This window comes from Serinus canaria, chromosome 1 (genome assembly GCF_022539315.1).
Source record: "Serinus canaria isolate serCan28SL12 chromosome 1, serCan2020, whole genome shotgun sequence".
NCBI lineage: Eukaryota > Metazoa > Chordata > Aves > Passeriformes > Fringillidae > Serinus > Serinus canaria.
Genome location: NC_066313.1, coordinates 84,728,030 through 84,744,071, shown reverse-complemented (window position 1 = coordinate 84,744,071; position 16,042 = coordinate 84,728,030). Strand labels below are relative to the sequence as shown.

The window sequence follows — 16,042 nt, the reverse complement described above, 5'->3', positions numbered from 1 at the left end:
TGACTGAAAAAAGAGGTTATGAGTACTTAAAACATGGCTTTGGCATGATATGAGTGAGTGTAACCACCACTCTTTTTCATGTCCCTGCAGATCAGCCACTGCAGTCCCTAGAGACCATGTGGTGCCATAATTTTCTTGACTTTGGAAGCGCCGGGTTCCTGCACCTGAGAGAAACCTCAGCTTTGGAGTTGCTGAGCATCTTGGCAATCTGGTTTGGGTCCTTGTATGGTGGTGGTCTTGTGCCCGTTTTCTTGGAATGGCTAGATTTGGCAGATACTCTTCAGTCAGGCATTGTTGCGCATTTGTCCAGCTGAGCTGGTCTCAGGTGCAGTGGAAATCTCAATTTATTTATTTTTTTTTATTTGTTTCAAAGTAGACTTAGGAGAGTGAAAGGACAGTTTTCTCTCTGCTTCAAACTTCTGCAGCAATCAATTTGTTTGTACAGTGACTAAAGGTGTTCCCCAGGATGCTGGAGATGCAGGCTGGACTCTCTCTTCTCTGTCACCCCTTTCCTTTTGGTAGAGTAGGTGTAAGTGCTTGATTTGGGAAGTTCAGGGCTGTGTGGGATCAGGTGCCTCTGTGCATCTAACCCTCTGTTCTCCAGATCTTAAAAGTGCCATCAGAATTTCTTACTGACCAATTGCAGGTACCACATGTAATTGCTTCTTGGAACTACGTTGGCTTTCACCCCCCACTTTGTAATGGATGGATGAGTTCATGTTAATCAAAAGATCCTGGCTGTGATGACTAAGTGTCTTACTTAAAAACCAAGGAGAACTGAAAGGGTAACAATGCTGAGTGTTGAGACACCGCAGGCTTCCTTGTCACTTAGATTTAAATCTCCTTTTTTTTCTTCTCCCTGTCCCTCTTCCCCCAGTGCCCCCTTCCCCCCAAAACAAACAAACAAACCAACCACCAGTTTTGGCCTTTTCCCTTTTTGTTTTGGGTGGGTTTTATTAACTTATTAGTCCCAGACTCCTAAGTCCCTCTGCCTTGCAGCATGGTTTAGCTGCTGAAGTGGCCACCTCATTTTTGAGTAGTTCTCAAAAATTTCCCTTTAAGGCCTTTGATATATGATGGAGGTAGGTAGAAATCATCTTGCTGTATGTAGAGGGTTTTTTGGACTGCCTCTTAAATATTGTCATAAAAGATGGAAATAACAGATAGTTTTTCAGTTTGAGTTTCTAGTTGGAGTTCAGCTTTACTCACCCTCTGCCCCATGTGCTGGAAGTTTAAAACAATTTTAGAAATCCCACATAGATGATTAACAGTGATTCGGAAAAGGAGCCTGCATTCTTTACTTTGAAAGATATGGAACATTTAATAGAAGTTGGTGTAAAGTTAACTTACTGTAAACATGTTCCTTTTCCTAGATTAGTTATGAACATGACACAGGAGAAATTCTAATGCAATCTTTTATCTTTAAGTGGGGGATGGAACCATATCTTTAAAGATGAAGAATTCACTTTTGATAGTTCATTTGAGAACCTGATCCTTATAGAAATATCCTTGATTAATTTTTTGTATGTGTGTGAAGAAATGCTCAGCAACTTCATAGTTCCTGATGTCCTTTTTGTGTTCTATTTGGTTACAGGTGGACCTCTGTAAAGGAGAGACAGTACCTACATGTAGAATTGTAGAATTTGAAATTGCTTCTTGCTAATTTTATACTTAAATTTATTTCTTGTATTGTATCCAGAGTATGCACATACATTTGATACTTGAAGGTATCCAGTTTTCTTTCTTTCTTTCTTTACTCAAACAACCAAATATGCATGAAAGTAGATGTTTCAGTGAAATAAAAACTACTATGTAAAGCATGGGATTTCTAGTGAGTTTTTCAGATATGTTTTGTAAATATGCTTCTGAAAAATATAGATAGATGTTGCCTCTGTCTGAAATCCAGCTTCCTGCTAAAGTGTTTAGATTTATTGAGAAGCGTATAATTTCAGAAAAGTGTCTTTCCACTTCTCCTGTCTTCTTCTCCATATGTGTCAAAAGTATGCATATTACACCAGATATTGCATATGAACTTTGCCCTAAAAATATTCCTTCTGCATGAAGAAACTTGCACCTTTTGAGGAACCTGCAATGTTCTGTCAGTGTCTTTCGTGAAAGGCTTTGGTAAACCAATGTCTGCAGCTTTCCATAATACAGTGACTGTATGGTTAATTGCTTTTCCTGCAATATTTCTGTGTCTTGGGAGGTCAGAAAACGGGCAAGAAGTTGGTGAAGTGGCTCATTAAAGGGGAAGAGCTACTCTGAATTTTAAGTTCCTCCCAAAAATCTTGTCTCATATAGGGTAAAAAAAAAAAAAAAAAGGAAAAGATAGTTTTGTGAAGAAAACCAGGGTAGCAGTTCTCTTTTCCTCTTCTGCTTCTGTTTCCTTTTCATTTTTTGCTGTCCTGAATTATAAATGGTTTCACTTACATCTATGATGTGGAAGAGGTCTGTATCACCCTGACTGAAGGCAGGCTGATGCATCAATATGTGAGCCAGAGGCTCTTAATGTAATTTATCTTGCTAGCCAGATACCTTTCTGTTTTTTAAACAGATTCTGTTTTATAAGAGACCCTTCCATGGAACCAACTGTTTGGACATGTTATGAGGAAGAAGTTAGCTCACAAGCTGGGTATTTTTCATAGTATAGGTTTCAACATCTGTGTACTGTTGTTTGTTTCTTCACTCAGGGATCTTTAGGTTGGTTGTTTTTCAATGTTATGATGCAAAAGTTACCCCGAATGAATTATGAGGCAACTTACACTGGAATAAAATTTGCCTCTAGTTTTTGTAATTTTCTTGCTACCACAGTTTCAAGTAAATTATCATATTGGCCAGGGTGAATACATTAGTATTGAATCCTTTTCATGCCTCTGCAAATGCACTCTTAGTAATCTCTTTTCCCTGTTCTCTACCTCTGTCAGTCTCTCAACCAAAAAATAAAGGAGTCCCCAAACACAGGGATGGGACCCACTCTTTGTGCTTGCTCAACTTAAGCAGTACTTGTTCCTTATTTTCCTTTGCTCCCCTTATGACCCCACTGCAGCCTCTCCTGGCAGAGGTGGGACAGGACAGGACAGGACACCCTGTGGATGGCTGAGGATTCATGTGTGGAGTTGCTGTTCCCTTGCAAAGCACTCATAGAGTGGCTAGGTCACCTGGGCTTTATTCTGGCAGGTGTCCTGATGGCCACGCTCTTTTTCTTCCCTTTCTGTCTTAGTTCTGGCTACTCTTTGTCATCCTGAGTTAATATTTTAGCTATGGGTAGTTTAGAAAAGGGAGATAATTATTTCTTTGTACAGTTGAAGGAGGAATGGGTTTCTTTTTAATAGTTTGTAAGCAAAATGGAAATTGTAAGCAGAAGTAAACAGTGAGAAGAGGAATTGGGTTTTCTGGTCTGTTATTCAGGAAGAGAAAAAGGAATTAATTTTGCACAGGCTAAGAATTAGTAAAGCAAAACTTTGCAGCTACTTCTGTGCTTTCATGTGTTGTTTTTTTTCATGGTTTCTGAAAGGAAAAAAAGATATATCACAAATCAGATTTTCATTAAGAATTCTCTAGGGATTTTGGTAGCACTTGCTGTTAGTTGACATTTTTCTATGACTTTAGTGAAATGAAAAAGAATCTTTCTCCTAGGCCAATTCTTCTGAAATTTGAAAGTTAAACCCTATTTTTGTTCTCTGCATCATTTGATGCTCTCTTACTGGCTTTAATCCTACTGTTTTGAAGACTGCACACTAAAGTTTTCTTCATACTGTTTTCTGTTAGTGCAGCTCATTTGCTACCTTTTATACTAGGATAAGTTTTTATGCTTTTTTCTTGTAGTTACAGGAGAGCATGTAGCAATTTCAGATATTTTACATGTCATCAGTCTGCAAATTCAGATCTCCATTTTAAATAGATAGGTGTAATATCTGGTGACGTATTTAAGTGAGAAGCAAACTGCTGTTGAAGAATGTTTAACTGTACAGTTTTAAAACATATTGCTTCCAACTTCTGCTTGGCTTTGAAAGCATCATTGATGTTTTGTGTGTGTGCAAGGAAGAAGTATTTAATGTAATTTTCTTTGCTCTCAGGTTATTGATGCTGTTCCATATGAGCTTCTTACAGCTTCTAGACCAGAAAGTGCTTCAAATGCTGTTTGGTTATGTTATACTCAAATTAATTAGCTGTCATTTGTTACCCAAGTGAGAAGGCAATTAGGACTTTGTAGGTCTCTATTATTTCCATTAATCACTTGGGTGATGGACTGGAGAATGCCATATTTAAAACAGCATGTGGTGCCAAGGGCTGGCAAACCTTTTGGAGATGGAGATTAGTTCCTTTTGTGTTGGGTTAATGGTGAAGAAACTAAAATACAACAGGTTTAAAAAGTTACATGTGCAAAGCGAAAAAAAGTATTGCAGAAAACTTCCTAGATACTCTAGGGATAAAACATACGTGGTAAAGCTGTTCCTCACTCTCTGCCATCCCTCTCCTTAGGAGATTGTGTCTCTGCAGAATGCACAGGAAAACTGAATAGAAAGCTGCCCTGAATTGCTATTTGTAAGCACTGTAAACCACTTCTGAGTTACTTTAATATGCCAGCTTGCATATGAAAATCGTGGCATTCAGATAACTTTTTCATGGATAGCTTGGTTTTACCTGCTCAGGGGAATGGGTAGCAAAAAACTCCAGGAACTCCAGGTGTCCTTCAGACCGGGAAGTCTTTTTTGGGGTCAGCAATTGCTGCAGCTCTTCAAAATTAATTTGTCTATACTAAAATCAAGTGGTGATTTGCAGTGGAATACTGCTGCAAGCTTTCTTGGATACAGTGGTAGGTATGCAAGATACAAGTGGTGATCTTCCGTTCTGCTAGTGGCTGAGACTTCAGTAGCAGTGAGCATCAGGTCCAGTTGAGAGTGTCTTTCTTAAAGATAAGCTGGAGAGATTCCGGTGTAAGTTCAAGAGCAGTGAGCTGTTTGAAAAACATGACCCCTAAGGAATAGATGAGGTGATTTGGATTTCTTTAGAAATAGAGAAATCATTAAAGGGTGGGAAACCATGATGTTAATTTTTCATTATGTTTAACATTAGTATCAGAAGTACCTGTGGCCAATTACTCTGCATGCTCCAGGGAACAAGATTAATTTCCAGCAAGAAAGTTTAAGGCTGTGGTAGTTGACTTGTTTGTTTAGGGTAGGGTTGTTTGTTAGGGTTTTTGTTTGGTTTTGTTTTGTGTTTTGTTTGGTTTTGTTTGGTTGGTTTTTGTCATTTTTGTTTTGTTGGTTGGTTTGGTTTTTTGTTTGATTTTTTTTTTTCTGTAAGAATATTTAATAAAAATAGTGAAAGAGGCTACCTGGAGAAATTGTTGCATCTTGATTGTGGCGGGTTTTGAAGAACAGGTTAGACAAACACCACTTACAGCATAGGTGTATTTATCCAACTTCAGAGCAGGGCTGGAACAGTAACTTCTTAAGATGCCCTCAGATCTTTCCACTTCAGTTCTGTGGTTATATTCATATATATGAGGCAAAACCAGAAACACAGAGAATTCTTTATGCTTTTGATCTTCTAATCTGGTTTGCCTTTTGCATTCTGAGCACCTGTAAATTAGAACATAAACTGGGGAGAAATTGTTATTGTTACATTCTGTATTTTAGTTTTATGGCTGTAAATGTGAAACAGCTTGCAGGCTACAGAAGTGAGAGCTGGCATTAATCCTTTTTTCCCCCTTTTTAATTTGCAGGTCGCTTGGTTGGTGCCCTGGATGCTGTGTTAGACTCTAATGCCCGCGTTGCTCCATTTCGAATTTTACTCCAAGTTCCAGGCTCTCAGGTTTACTCTGCCATTGCATGTGGTGAGTTATTGAATGGATCAGAAGTTTACTGGGCCATAGCTATTGGTGAGTCACAGACGGAAAACCCCAAACTGATTCTGAGCATGGTCAGTGTCTGCATGTCCAGGAAGCTCAAGGTAACCCCAGCTAGTTGTGTGTGTGTGTGGAAAGCTTGTTTAACAACCAAAATAACCTCTGGTTAAAATCGCTGAAAAAGTGTTGCCTAGGAACATTAAGTTTCAATGGAAAACTTGTTTAGCTGAGGGTGGTTTGCTGCTTTCATTTTCTCTGTTGCAGGGTAGTGTGGTTCTGCTCCTGTGCATATCTTTTCCTACAGTAGTGATCATCCCTTACAGCAAGAAGCTACTCAGTCTAGGCTTTCACCAGCCTGGTCCTTCACTTGCTTACTGTGAAATATCTTCACACACTTTGCTATAATGAAAATATAACTGGAACATTTGGAAGATTTCGGAACTAAAGTTGCTGGAGAGGGAGAGAATGTCAAATTCCTCATCTGTTATGGACTAATCCCTTTTGCAATGTTTCTGCAACTTCTGAAAGTGAAGCTCATCTTCAGGAACATGAAATTAACATGAATTGCAACCTTGCCATGACCCAGTAAAAGCCATCTGAAGTTCCATTCATCCCACTGTTGCTTGGCCAGTGTGTAGTAGGACTGTTCTTTTCTCTTCTGCTCCCATCTAAAAAAATCCTAGCACTGAAATTTACAGCAGTTTTATTTTGGGAATGGTTTAAAGCTATGACTGGGGAGCATTAGGAAGCATCTCTTTAATGAGAGGATGGCCAGATCCTGGAACAGGATTCCTTCTGAGAGGTGGTTGATGTCCCAGCAGACCTGCCAGTGTTTAAGAGGCATTTGGACAATGTCCTTAATAACTTCAGCTTTTGGTCTGTCCTGAAGTGGTCAGGCAGTTGGACTAGATGATTCCCAGGATTTCATGGAAGACAAGAAGAGCTTCTTGAAATGTATCAATAACAAAAGGAAAACAAAGAATAATGTGGGCCTGTTATTAAATAAACAGATTGTCCAGAGTGGTTGTGGAGTGTCCCTTACTGGGAGCTTCCAAGAGCCATTTGGACACAGTCTTGTGCAATGTGTTCTGGGATAACCTTACTTGACCAGGGAGGTTGAACCTGATGACCCATTGTGGTCCCTTCCAGCGTTTCCCACGCTGTGGTTGTTGTAGATCCCTTCCAAATGAAAATATGCTATCCTATTCTGTTCTTTCTTATATAGATCAAGCCATGAAATAGGTAATGTAAATGTTGACATGTCATTGATAGTGTTTGACATAGTAGTCCTTTAAGTGGAAGAGTCATAAGTTTATATATTCACCCTAATCCTTTCCTCTCTACATGCTCATCCAGCAGTTTTTCCTTGGTTCAGCAGAGATCCCTCTGCATGTTCCCCATTAATACTGGGATTTTTTCCCTGGGCCAGATGTGTGTGTAAAAAAGCTTGTATAAATTCCATTTGGGCTATTTTTGTTTTGGCTAGGTTTTCTTTGTTTTGCAATTGCTTTGTGCTTTCTATCCCTCCTCCCCTCCTTTTTATATTTAAATAATGCCCTCTCATGGAGAAATTTAAGAGCTTCACTCTGTTAGTCCTGTGATGAAACCAGGTAGCTTTCACTGGAAAAGCTTTTATGGCTTCTTGATTATTTGAACATATGCAATACTACTTTCTGGGGCTGATCCTTGCCCCACCCACACTCTTACTGCACACAGAACTTGATTTTGTTTTTTGATTTTGTTTTTTTTATTTTTTGAAAGAACTACAAATGACAAACTTGCTGGGTTGGAATGGCTAAGGATTTTGTTGAGACAAACTTACATGATTAATGTTTTCTAAAATTCTCTTTGGCTCTTCTGAATGGATGCTCATTCCTGAGAAAATGAGATTTATAGTAATAGAGCGGAAAGCAGAGGGGTCTGTTTTGTGTGCTGCCTGGGTAGAACATACACAGTTGCCAGAGCTGCACAGAACTAAAGAACCATGGAGCAGAAGCTGTTTGTGAATAATATTGCAGCTGTGAAACCCTGACATGGGTGTCCAGGGGAGAGCTGGCAATAGGAGTCAGAGGAGCATCACCCCAGCCCCTTCTTGGGAAGCTGGAGAAGGACATTCCCCACACAGAAGTGGCCTGTTCCTGCTGCTGTATAGCGAGGGCAAGGAGCAGTTCCAGGAACTCCTCCCAGTCTCCCAGTGTAACTTAATTGTGGATTGCCATCATGTCATCAGGCAGTTAATTAAAGTGACATTTTGCACTGTATGTTGGCAGCCCTCTGTTCCAGGAGCTATAGGCTTAAATGATAATACATGCATAAGGGTCAGGTCTGTTACAGACCTTTGCTAATCTCAGAGGGCTGCTAGGAAATCTGATCCCTGCATGGCTGTTCTGGCAGAGATGTTTTAATCCAAATGGTTAATCATGTTATACCAGTACAGGAAAAAAAAAAGAAGTCTAATCTCACCCCTTGTGTAGAGCCACTTGAAATTTTCCTTTCAGAAGGCTCATGGGCAAAAAAGAAACTCAAGGCTCAGTCAAGCAGAGTTGGTTTTAGGAGAGGGAGAGCAAAGGTTTTGGTGAGAAGTGGGTTTAAAGAAAAGATTCTGAGGAGTGAGGCAGTGTTTTGCCAAAACACTTGACATGAGCAGATGAAGAAGGTGGTAAAAGGTTGAATAAAATGGTGTGCAGAACATCAGCACAGGCAGAGGAATAAGAAATGGAAATAAGAGACTGGCAATGCTTGGGTCAAATCAGAACAACTTTAAACTACAAAATAAAAATTAGAAATAAAGAAGGGACTCAAAAAGTTGAGTTGGCCTGACCAAATGAAAGGATCAAAATGGTCTTTTGGTATTTGAACAGAAACCCTGGAGAGAGGCAGGAGATACTGCAGGAGTCCCTGTGGAGTATAGCTGCTGCCTGGGCTCAGAGCAGCCCCAGCAGTGTGGATGCTACTATGAAAGGGGTCTTGCTCACAGCTTATTTCACAAGAGGCAGCCTGACAGCTTGCCTATACACTTGGTATCTTGTAGGTTACTCAGAAATAAAAATTCAACTAGTATTTGCTTTGTGTAGCCATTTCAGTATAAAATGACTCTATTTCTGGTGTTCTTAAACATTTATATATTTTGGTTTTTTGACCTAAAGGGCTTTTAAGTGTCTCTAATTTTATGATTTTTTAATTTAAATTTAACCTTGATTAATGATATTTAAGGAGTTCCATTACAAGACCTTTCTGTCAGGGAAGTTAAAGCATGGAAGGTTTCCCTGCCAGCTGGCATTCTGCATGGAAAACAGAGCAGAGGGAAATGGAAAATCCTCACCTAAATTTATCATTTTTTGTTGTTGTGAGGCAACATGATGCATCACTAATGCACACACAAAATAAATCTTGAGATAATGGATCTTCTATTTGAGATTAATTTTATTATTATATTCATGTGTGATTTGTATTTCTCTTACATACAACTATTTCTCTTCTTTCTTCCACGAGCAAGTCACTAGGAGAAGCAACTATTACTGCCTTTACTTTTTTACCTTTAATGTCTATTACTGACCAGTAAGGTCTGGAGGGCTCAGATTTTCCCTTATTGGCCCTGTATGATGCCCATCTTGCTATGACTTTTCTGTCATCGTGTCATGCAGACATAATTCAGTTTCAAGCAGAAGGAGCCAAAGCAAATTGGTAGTGAGTGAAATATTATTTCTGGAGTTAGTGTGAACAGATTACATTTAAAGAACCAGCAAACCCCTCAGATGTTTAGAGAAAGAAGCTTTAAAGATTTGAAAACCTGTATTAGTCAAAGATTTCTGTTTGCTTTATTTCTTTCCCACACTATAAAAATGTGCTCTTGTAGAACCTTTAGGTGCTGCTGAACCAAACTTAGGTACTTTATTTATTATAGAGGGGTTTGTATTCCTCTCAAAGGGTGTGCATATGTTTGTGTGTGGGGGGTGGGTGCTTGTGTGTATTGAGAGAGGAAGATCAGGGACTTTTGGGAATGGGGCATAAATCAAAGGTTTCCAGTGGCCACTTAAGTAATGTCATGTCAGAATAAGCTGCAGTCTAGCAGCTCAGGATGAAGTTTTGATGTTCTTTTATGCTTTGACTTTTAATGCAGCATTTGCTGGCTGAGAGCATTTGAGAAGATAAAACTAAAAGCCCTAAAACTAATACTCTAAAACAATGAGGTTTTTGTTTTTCTCTAACTATGCTGCTATGAATGAGACCTTTTTGACCTGTTTGCTACTAAGAATTCTGAGGTTGAAAGTTCAATTTCTCATAATGAATCTATGAAATAGTGCATTTTATTACTTTCCTCCCTCTCTTTCAATTTTTGAAATTGCAGGATTACTTTCAATATACTACTTTTTGCTTTTCTAGGTGCCACTGCAGAAGAAATAAACCAGCACTGGGAATGGCTAGAACAAAACTTGCTCCATACTTTGTCTGTGTTTGACAATAAAGAAGATATTGTTAGTTTTGTCAAAGGGAAAGTGAAGGTAAGGCAGCTGTCTCATTTTCACCCTCCGCTGCCCAATTACATGTGATTTATTAGAAGGATGTCATGAAGTTGTTGTCCTTGGTTTTGACCATATAAACATGAGTTGTTTTCTATGTGGCTCTTGCGCCTGGTGTGGCCAGCACATGAAGCTGCTGGCTTGCCATAGGGTTGTAGAAATGAGCATCCTTATAGACGGTTAAAAAATTTTAAAAGTAAAGGAATTTTGTGACCATACATCAGATTAAAAATAATAATGGCATGTGGGGAGTAGCTTAGAAAGCCTGGTGTCCTGAGCTCTGCTTTTGATGAAATACATACTCTAAGAGGAGCTTGCTGATGTCTGGGTGGGATTGTGGGTTCACTGGTGGCTACTGTACCTCAGGTCCTGCTACAAGCTTTTACTTGCTAAGACTTTTAATGGGATGCTCTTCCCTCCATAGCCTCCTTCTCAGTTTGGAAATTTTGTAGGAACATAATGTATTGGGTGAATTTCAGCCTTGCTGCTGTGAGCTCTGTGGGCTCTGAATCTGGGGAAGAAGAGGACAAAACCAAAACACCACTGTACAAATCCTAGTTTTTATCCTGCTTTCTTTAAAAAAAGGCATATTGTCTTAAGTGCACTGAAATACCAAATACAATTAATCTCTCTTGATAACACAAGTGACAGCCTGTTACCTAGCGCAATACATATCTAAAATTCTTCAGGTTTCATTAGTTAATGTTAAATCCAGGTTTTGGACCCTTGCACCTGCTGAAGACTTTTAGCATGTTAGGACTACTGGTAATTACAAACTATAGCAGGTGCTGTAACATATGGATTATTTGTCTGCATGGTGCAATGCTACTTAACTCCTTTATTGTAATACCACTATTAAAAATCATTAATTACATTTATGTAGATGTTCTTGAAACGGTGTTTGTAATTGTTCCAAGCATGTCTCAAGTTGTTGACACATCTGACTGCTTTGTTTCTTCATAGGTAAATAGTACTGGTCAGTAGCCACAACTGTTACTCTATTTTTACTCTGTGTATACAAAATAAGAGCAATCATAAGCCATAGTGAAAGTGCAGAGATAGAGTTCTGCCAGAATTTTTGAAAAAACTATGTATAAGGTAAAGAAGGCCCCAAAAGTCTTGCTTTGGGAGCATTCAAAATGTGGGAGAGATGCAAGCGCCAGAGAAATTTCTCCATTTGTGAAAACTGCAAATTGACTGGAATTTCTTTGTAAGAAAGTGTTGCATTATTAGAATTTGAATGGGCAGCTTGTAGCAGCTTGCCTGAGTGTGAGTGCCATAGCTTTATGCTGACATATGGTCTTGTTCTGGGCTCAGGCACTGATTGCAGAGGAAACGAGCAGCAAACTCGCTGAGCAGGAGGAAGACCCCGAGAAGTTCCGAGAAGCCCTGGTGAAATTTGAATCCAGATTTAATTTTCCTGAAGCAGAGAAGTTGATCACCTATTACTCCTGTTGCTGTTGGAAAGGAAAAGTTCCTCGGCAAGGATGGCTTTATTTGAGCATCAATCATCTCTGTTTTTATTCCTTCTTCCTGGGCAAAGAATGTAAGTTTAAATGCATAAGAAATCTTATACTGGGGAGAGATATAAATACATTTAAAAGCAAGAATAGCCAGGGTTCTTATGAAAAGCCTAGCTGACCTCTGAAGTTTAGTTTCTGAGTTTTTAGTTATTAGCTATTAGGTGAAAAATCTTGTTTAATTCAATTTTCACTTCAGCCTTTGTGTTTTAATATGAATCCAGTAATAAAAATAATACTGCTATAGCACACAGACATAGTTGTTACCTGGTTTTTCTTTTTGGCATTGAAGCAACCTTAAGATGTAGCAGACCTCCTGCAAGTTCTGAAATGAGGAGTTTTAGTGCTGAAAATGGTGAATAAGGTTGGGTCACTCCCACAGGCAGGGAAGCAGTCACCACGTTGCAGCAGGGTGGTAGGGGAAGGGCTGCTGGGGCCAGGGGTGCCTAAGTCAAGCTTCCTGCCTGAAGAAATCCCAGGACAAATAAAAGGAATGTGCCCCGGAGGACCAAGTGAAAATTCAGAGCTTTTAAGGAAAAACAACAGCAATTTAGGGATTTGTTTGTGTTTCTGAATAGCAGTGCAGAAAGGTCACAAGAAGCATATCCTGAGGCTTTTTGGCCCTTCAGATGGTTCAGCAAGTTCTAAGGATTTAGTTGGGGTGTTCTTCTACAGAGAAAGAATTGTGTGACTGAAAAGCCTGACAGAATAGATATTAGAAGGTAAAAATAAAAGTAACAGATGTAAGATGTAAAAATGAATGTAGCCCTTTAAACTCTATAGCATTTCTCTGTTTAGTAAAATTGTGCATAAACCTCTAGCCTTTTAAGGCCTGTTAAGCCTGCTGGAACTTAAACAAAGTTAGCAATAGAAACCTATTCTGCTGTATATATAGCAATGTTTGTCATTTAGATCAATTAGGAAAACTTTGCCATATTCTATGTGGATTTAATATTGAGATATAGCAGTAGGTTTAGAAATGAAGTTCATTGTAAGAAAGATAGTTACTTGTAATTTCTAAGACTGAAAACATTCCAAGACATGCTTAGAGCTGGAGGTCCTTTCTTCCCTTATATTATTTCAAGCCACTTATTTTATCACCGAAGATGGGAGAATTATATTTGATGTGCAGCTAAGTTTGTTATTCACTATAAAAACAAAAGTTGAGTTATGCTGGGAAGAGTAGAATGGAATTTCTTCATAAACTAGATATGTGAGTTCTTGTTTAATCTCTTTGTTCTCTGGTTAGTATTAAATAATATTCTTTGTCAATAATTTCTTCTTATCATTGCAGGTTTTCTCTCATTAAATCTGAGATAGCCAGTCTGCCAAAGCACACAAGCAGGAATGATACTTATTAATGATAGATAACAGTCGGAGGAGGAGGGCGAGCGAAAACCCCTTTATATGGTTCCAAAAATTTTGTTTATGCAATACCACAGATTGTTAAATGATAATGGAAATATAATATCATGTTGTATTGTTCAAGAGATTTCTTCTCATATCTTTAATGATATTCATTATGAAAATCAACAAAGAACCCCAAACCAAACTAACAATTACATGTTTGCAACTTTTTTTTTTATTTTGACCATGGAAAATACACTTTCATTCACCAATATAGGCAGTTGCAGTGCCTTGAGTTCCCATACATTTTCATGGAAATGTGAGAAAAACCCCTGAATTTTCTTTTGGTTAAACAAACTTCCCCTAGCTGAGTGGGAAGCAGCATATATGCTGAAATGAGTCCCATTTCCTTGACTGTGATGAAGCAGATTACTTCTGTTTCTAGGCTAGTGTTTTGTCATGTTTATGAAATATTTGTATTACAGGGAATAATCCAGATTTAATACAGTTCTGGTGGTTACTATTTGAGAAGCTGATGCTGATTACATGCAGAACAAGTGATTCATTGCCTTTGTCTTTTTCAGCAATCACAAATGAAATCTGGTTAAATCTGGTCTTGAAAATATTGCTAAGAAATCACATTTATTGTGTTCTTCAATACTATTCAGAGAAAAAAACTCAATATATGAGTTGCAATAAAATAAGTTCTCAATTGTGTTTTACCTCTATAAAAATTCCCCCAAATCATAGACCAAAATCTCTTTATAGGCAAAATGTTAAGTCTTCTGATTCTGGCAAGTCTTTTCCCTTCTTTTGTTTCATTTTGTGTTGAAGTGACCTGGAATGCAATATTAGAACCTGTTTTCAAATTCTCATAAAATTAATTTTCAGTTTATATGAATATAAATTCCTTGGAAAATTTTTTTCCAGGACAAGTTCCCTTTTATCTAAGCTTCCAAGTATTTATAGGATTTCAGAGGTTTAGATAGTCAGATAACTTGGAAGGGTGTGCCAAGGTTTCTTCACATTTTTAATTAAATTTGTGTTTTTCTGAAACTTCGAAGGCTTTGTACCTTTTATCAGTGGCTTGAGTCCTGTACAGGCTGTTGAGCTTTTTCTGTAACCAGCACTGTAGAGCTTGTGTGACTCTGACCTGCCTGAACAGCAGTGCTGGTGGTACAGCTTTATTTAATCTTTCTTCCCTTGGCTGGGCTGGTACAGTTGATTTTATGATCATTTGCAACAGTCTCTGCATGTTGATGCAGCTGTGCTTTATTTAAGTAAGGAAAAATGCAATCTGTAAATAATCTTGACAGCTGTGGTTCATGTAGTACAGAAAACTTGCTGAGGGTAGCTCCTTAGGTAATGAATGATCTTTGGTAAGTGTCATATATATATGACAATGTTTGTTATTACTGCCTTTTTATTGCTTTATTGGCATCAGGAGAGCAGCTAGGGATGTTAAGGGGTGTAGTCTTGATGTTATTGGCACAGAGAAATCTGGGAAGTTTCCAACAGTTGTTAAGAAGAAATTGAATCTATTTTAAAGTCCTTTCCAGCCTTATTTCTACCCAGAGATTTGTGTGAGAGGCGAGTAACATCCTGTAGTAGTTATGTAAAATAAGCTGATTCTGTTTGCCACTTATATTTATATAATTCAACTGCTTTAAGTATAGAGAACAGTGTCCTACACTTCTTGTTCTCTATAAGCAAGTCTGACTACGGTTAATGTTTAGGGCAAGATGTGCCCTGTGCAACTTTTCAGTAAAAAGTAACCAAATGGAAAGATCCCTAAGGCTAGACAGCTTTTTAATGTCTTGTTTATAGCAGTAATTACACTTTATAGCAGTCTCCAAAAAAGCTTTTTTTTGGATAGGAGTTAGCTTTATTTTAAAAGCTTAAGTAACTGTGCATGTGATTGGTTTTCCACCTGCCTACTGTTTTGTTTCTAGGGGATTACAAAGCCCTCTTATCTCTGTATTCTGGAGATGAACTGTTTCTTTCTGTGGTAAGGAAGCAGGCTGCAGAAATGACTTGTAAAGGAGTTGGGAGCACAGTGTATGGCAGATGTTCTGCAAAGGCACCACTCCCAAGTCTAGTATTTCTTGGGAAGATAGTTAAAATTTTGTGGGAGAGATTCTGAAAAAGACATGTCTTTTGGAGTGGGTGAGATTGAATGCAGAGTCATAACAGACGTTTCAGCATGTGCTTGGTCTTGCCCATAAAAATTTCTCTCCCTCCTCTTTGGTTTACATTTCATTCTGAATTTGATTGTTTCCCAAATCTGAAAGATGGAAGCAAAGTTTTCAACCCACTTTTGATCTTCTCTTGGATTGCAGTGAAACTTATCATTCCTTGGGTGGAGGTCCAGAAGCTGGAAAGAACCTCCAATGTCTTCATGACGGACACAGTCCGTGTCACTACAGCAAACAAGGAGCGTGACTTCTCCACTTTCCTCAACATCTCTGAGGCTTTCAGGATCATGGAGCAGCTGGCAGATGTGACGCTCCGAAGGCTGCTGGATAATGAAATCTTTGAACTGGATCCAGGCCTGCAGGATCCTACTCAGATTACCAAGAGGTAAAAAGCTAAATGTGTTTAATAGTGGGATTCATGGTTTGGTGTGTTAGCTGGGTAAGATTTCAAAGCTTTGTTTGATTGGAGGCAAAAGAGACTTCATAGTGTGTTACTGTGTATTCCAAAGGTGCGTTTTAACTTTATGCAATATACATTTTTTTGACTTTATATTCTTCCCTTAAACAATGCAAAGTTTCAAAAGTACTGTTCCCATAGAAGGGAAGATT

The 16,042-nt window shown here is 38.5% G+C and overlaps 1 protein-coding gene across 3 annotated transcripts in view; it reads left to right on the top strand.

Annotated features, from left to right (window-relative positions):
• TBC1D8 (TBC1 domain family member 8) overlaps positions 1-16,042 on the top strand; it is a 49,201-nt gene that overhangs the window by 8,296 nt on the left and 24,863 nt on the right. For 2 of the 3 annotated variants that reach the window (XM_050971460.1, XM_050971455.1), the window contains exons 2-5: positions 5,729-5,884; positions 10,235-10,353; positions 11,689-11,917; positions 15,578-15,818. In XM_050971460.1, coding sequence (XP_050827417.1) covers positions 5,729-5,884; positions 10,235-10,353; positions 11,689-11,917; positions 15,578-15,818 — 745 coding nt within the window. The remainder of the gene's footprint in view (positions 1-5,728; positions 5,885-10,234; positions 10,354-11,688; positions 11,918-15,577; positions 15,819-16,042) is intronic. The other variant, XM_030234338.2, reaches the window with a different exon arrangement.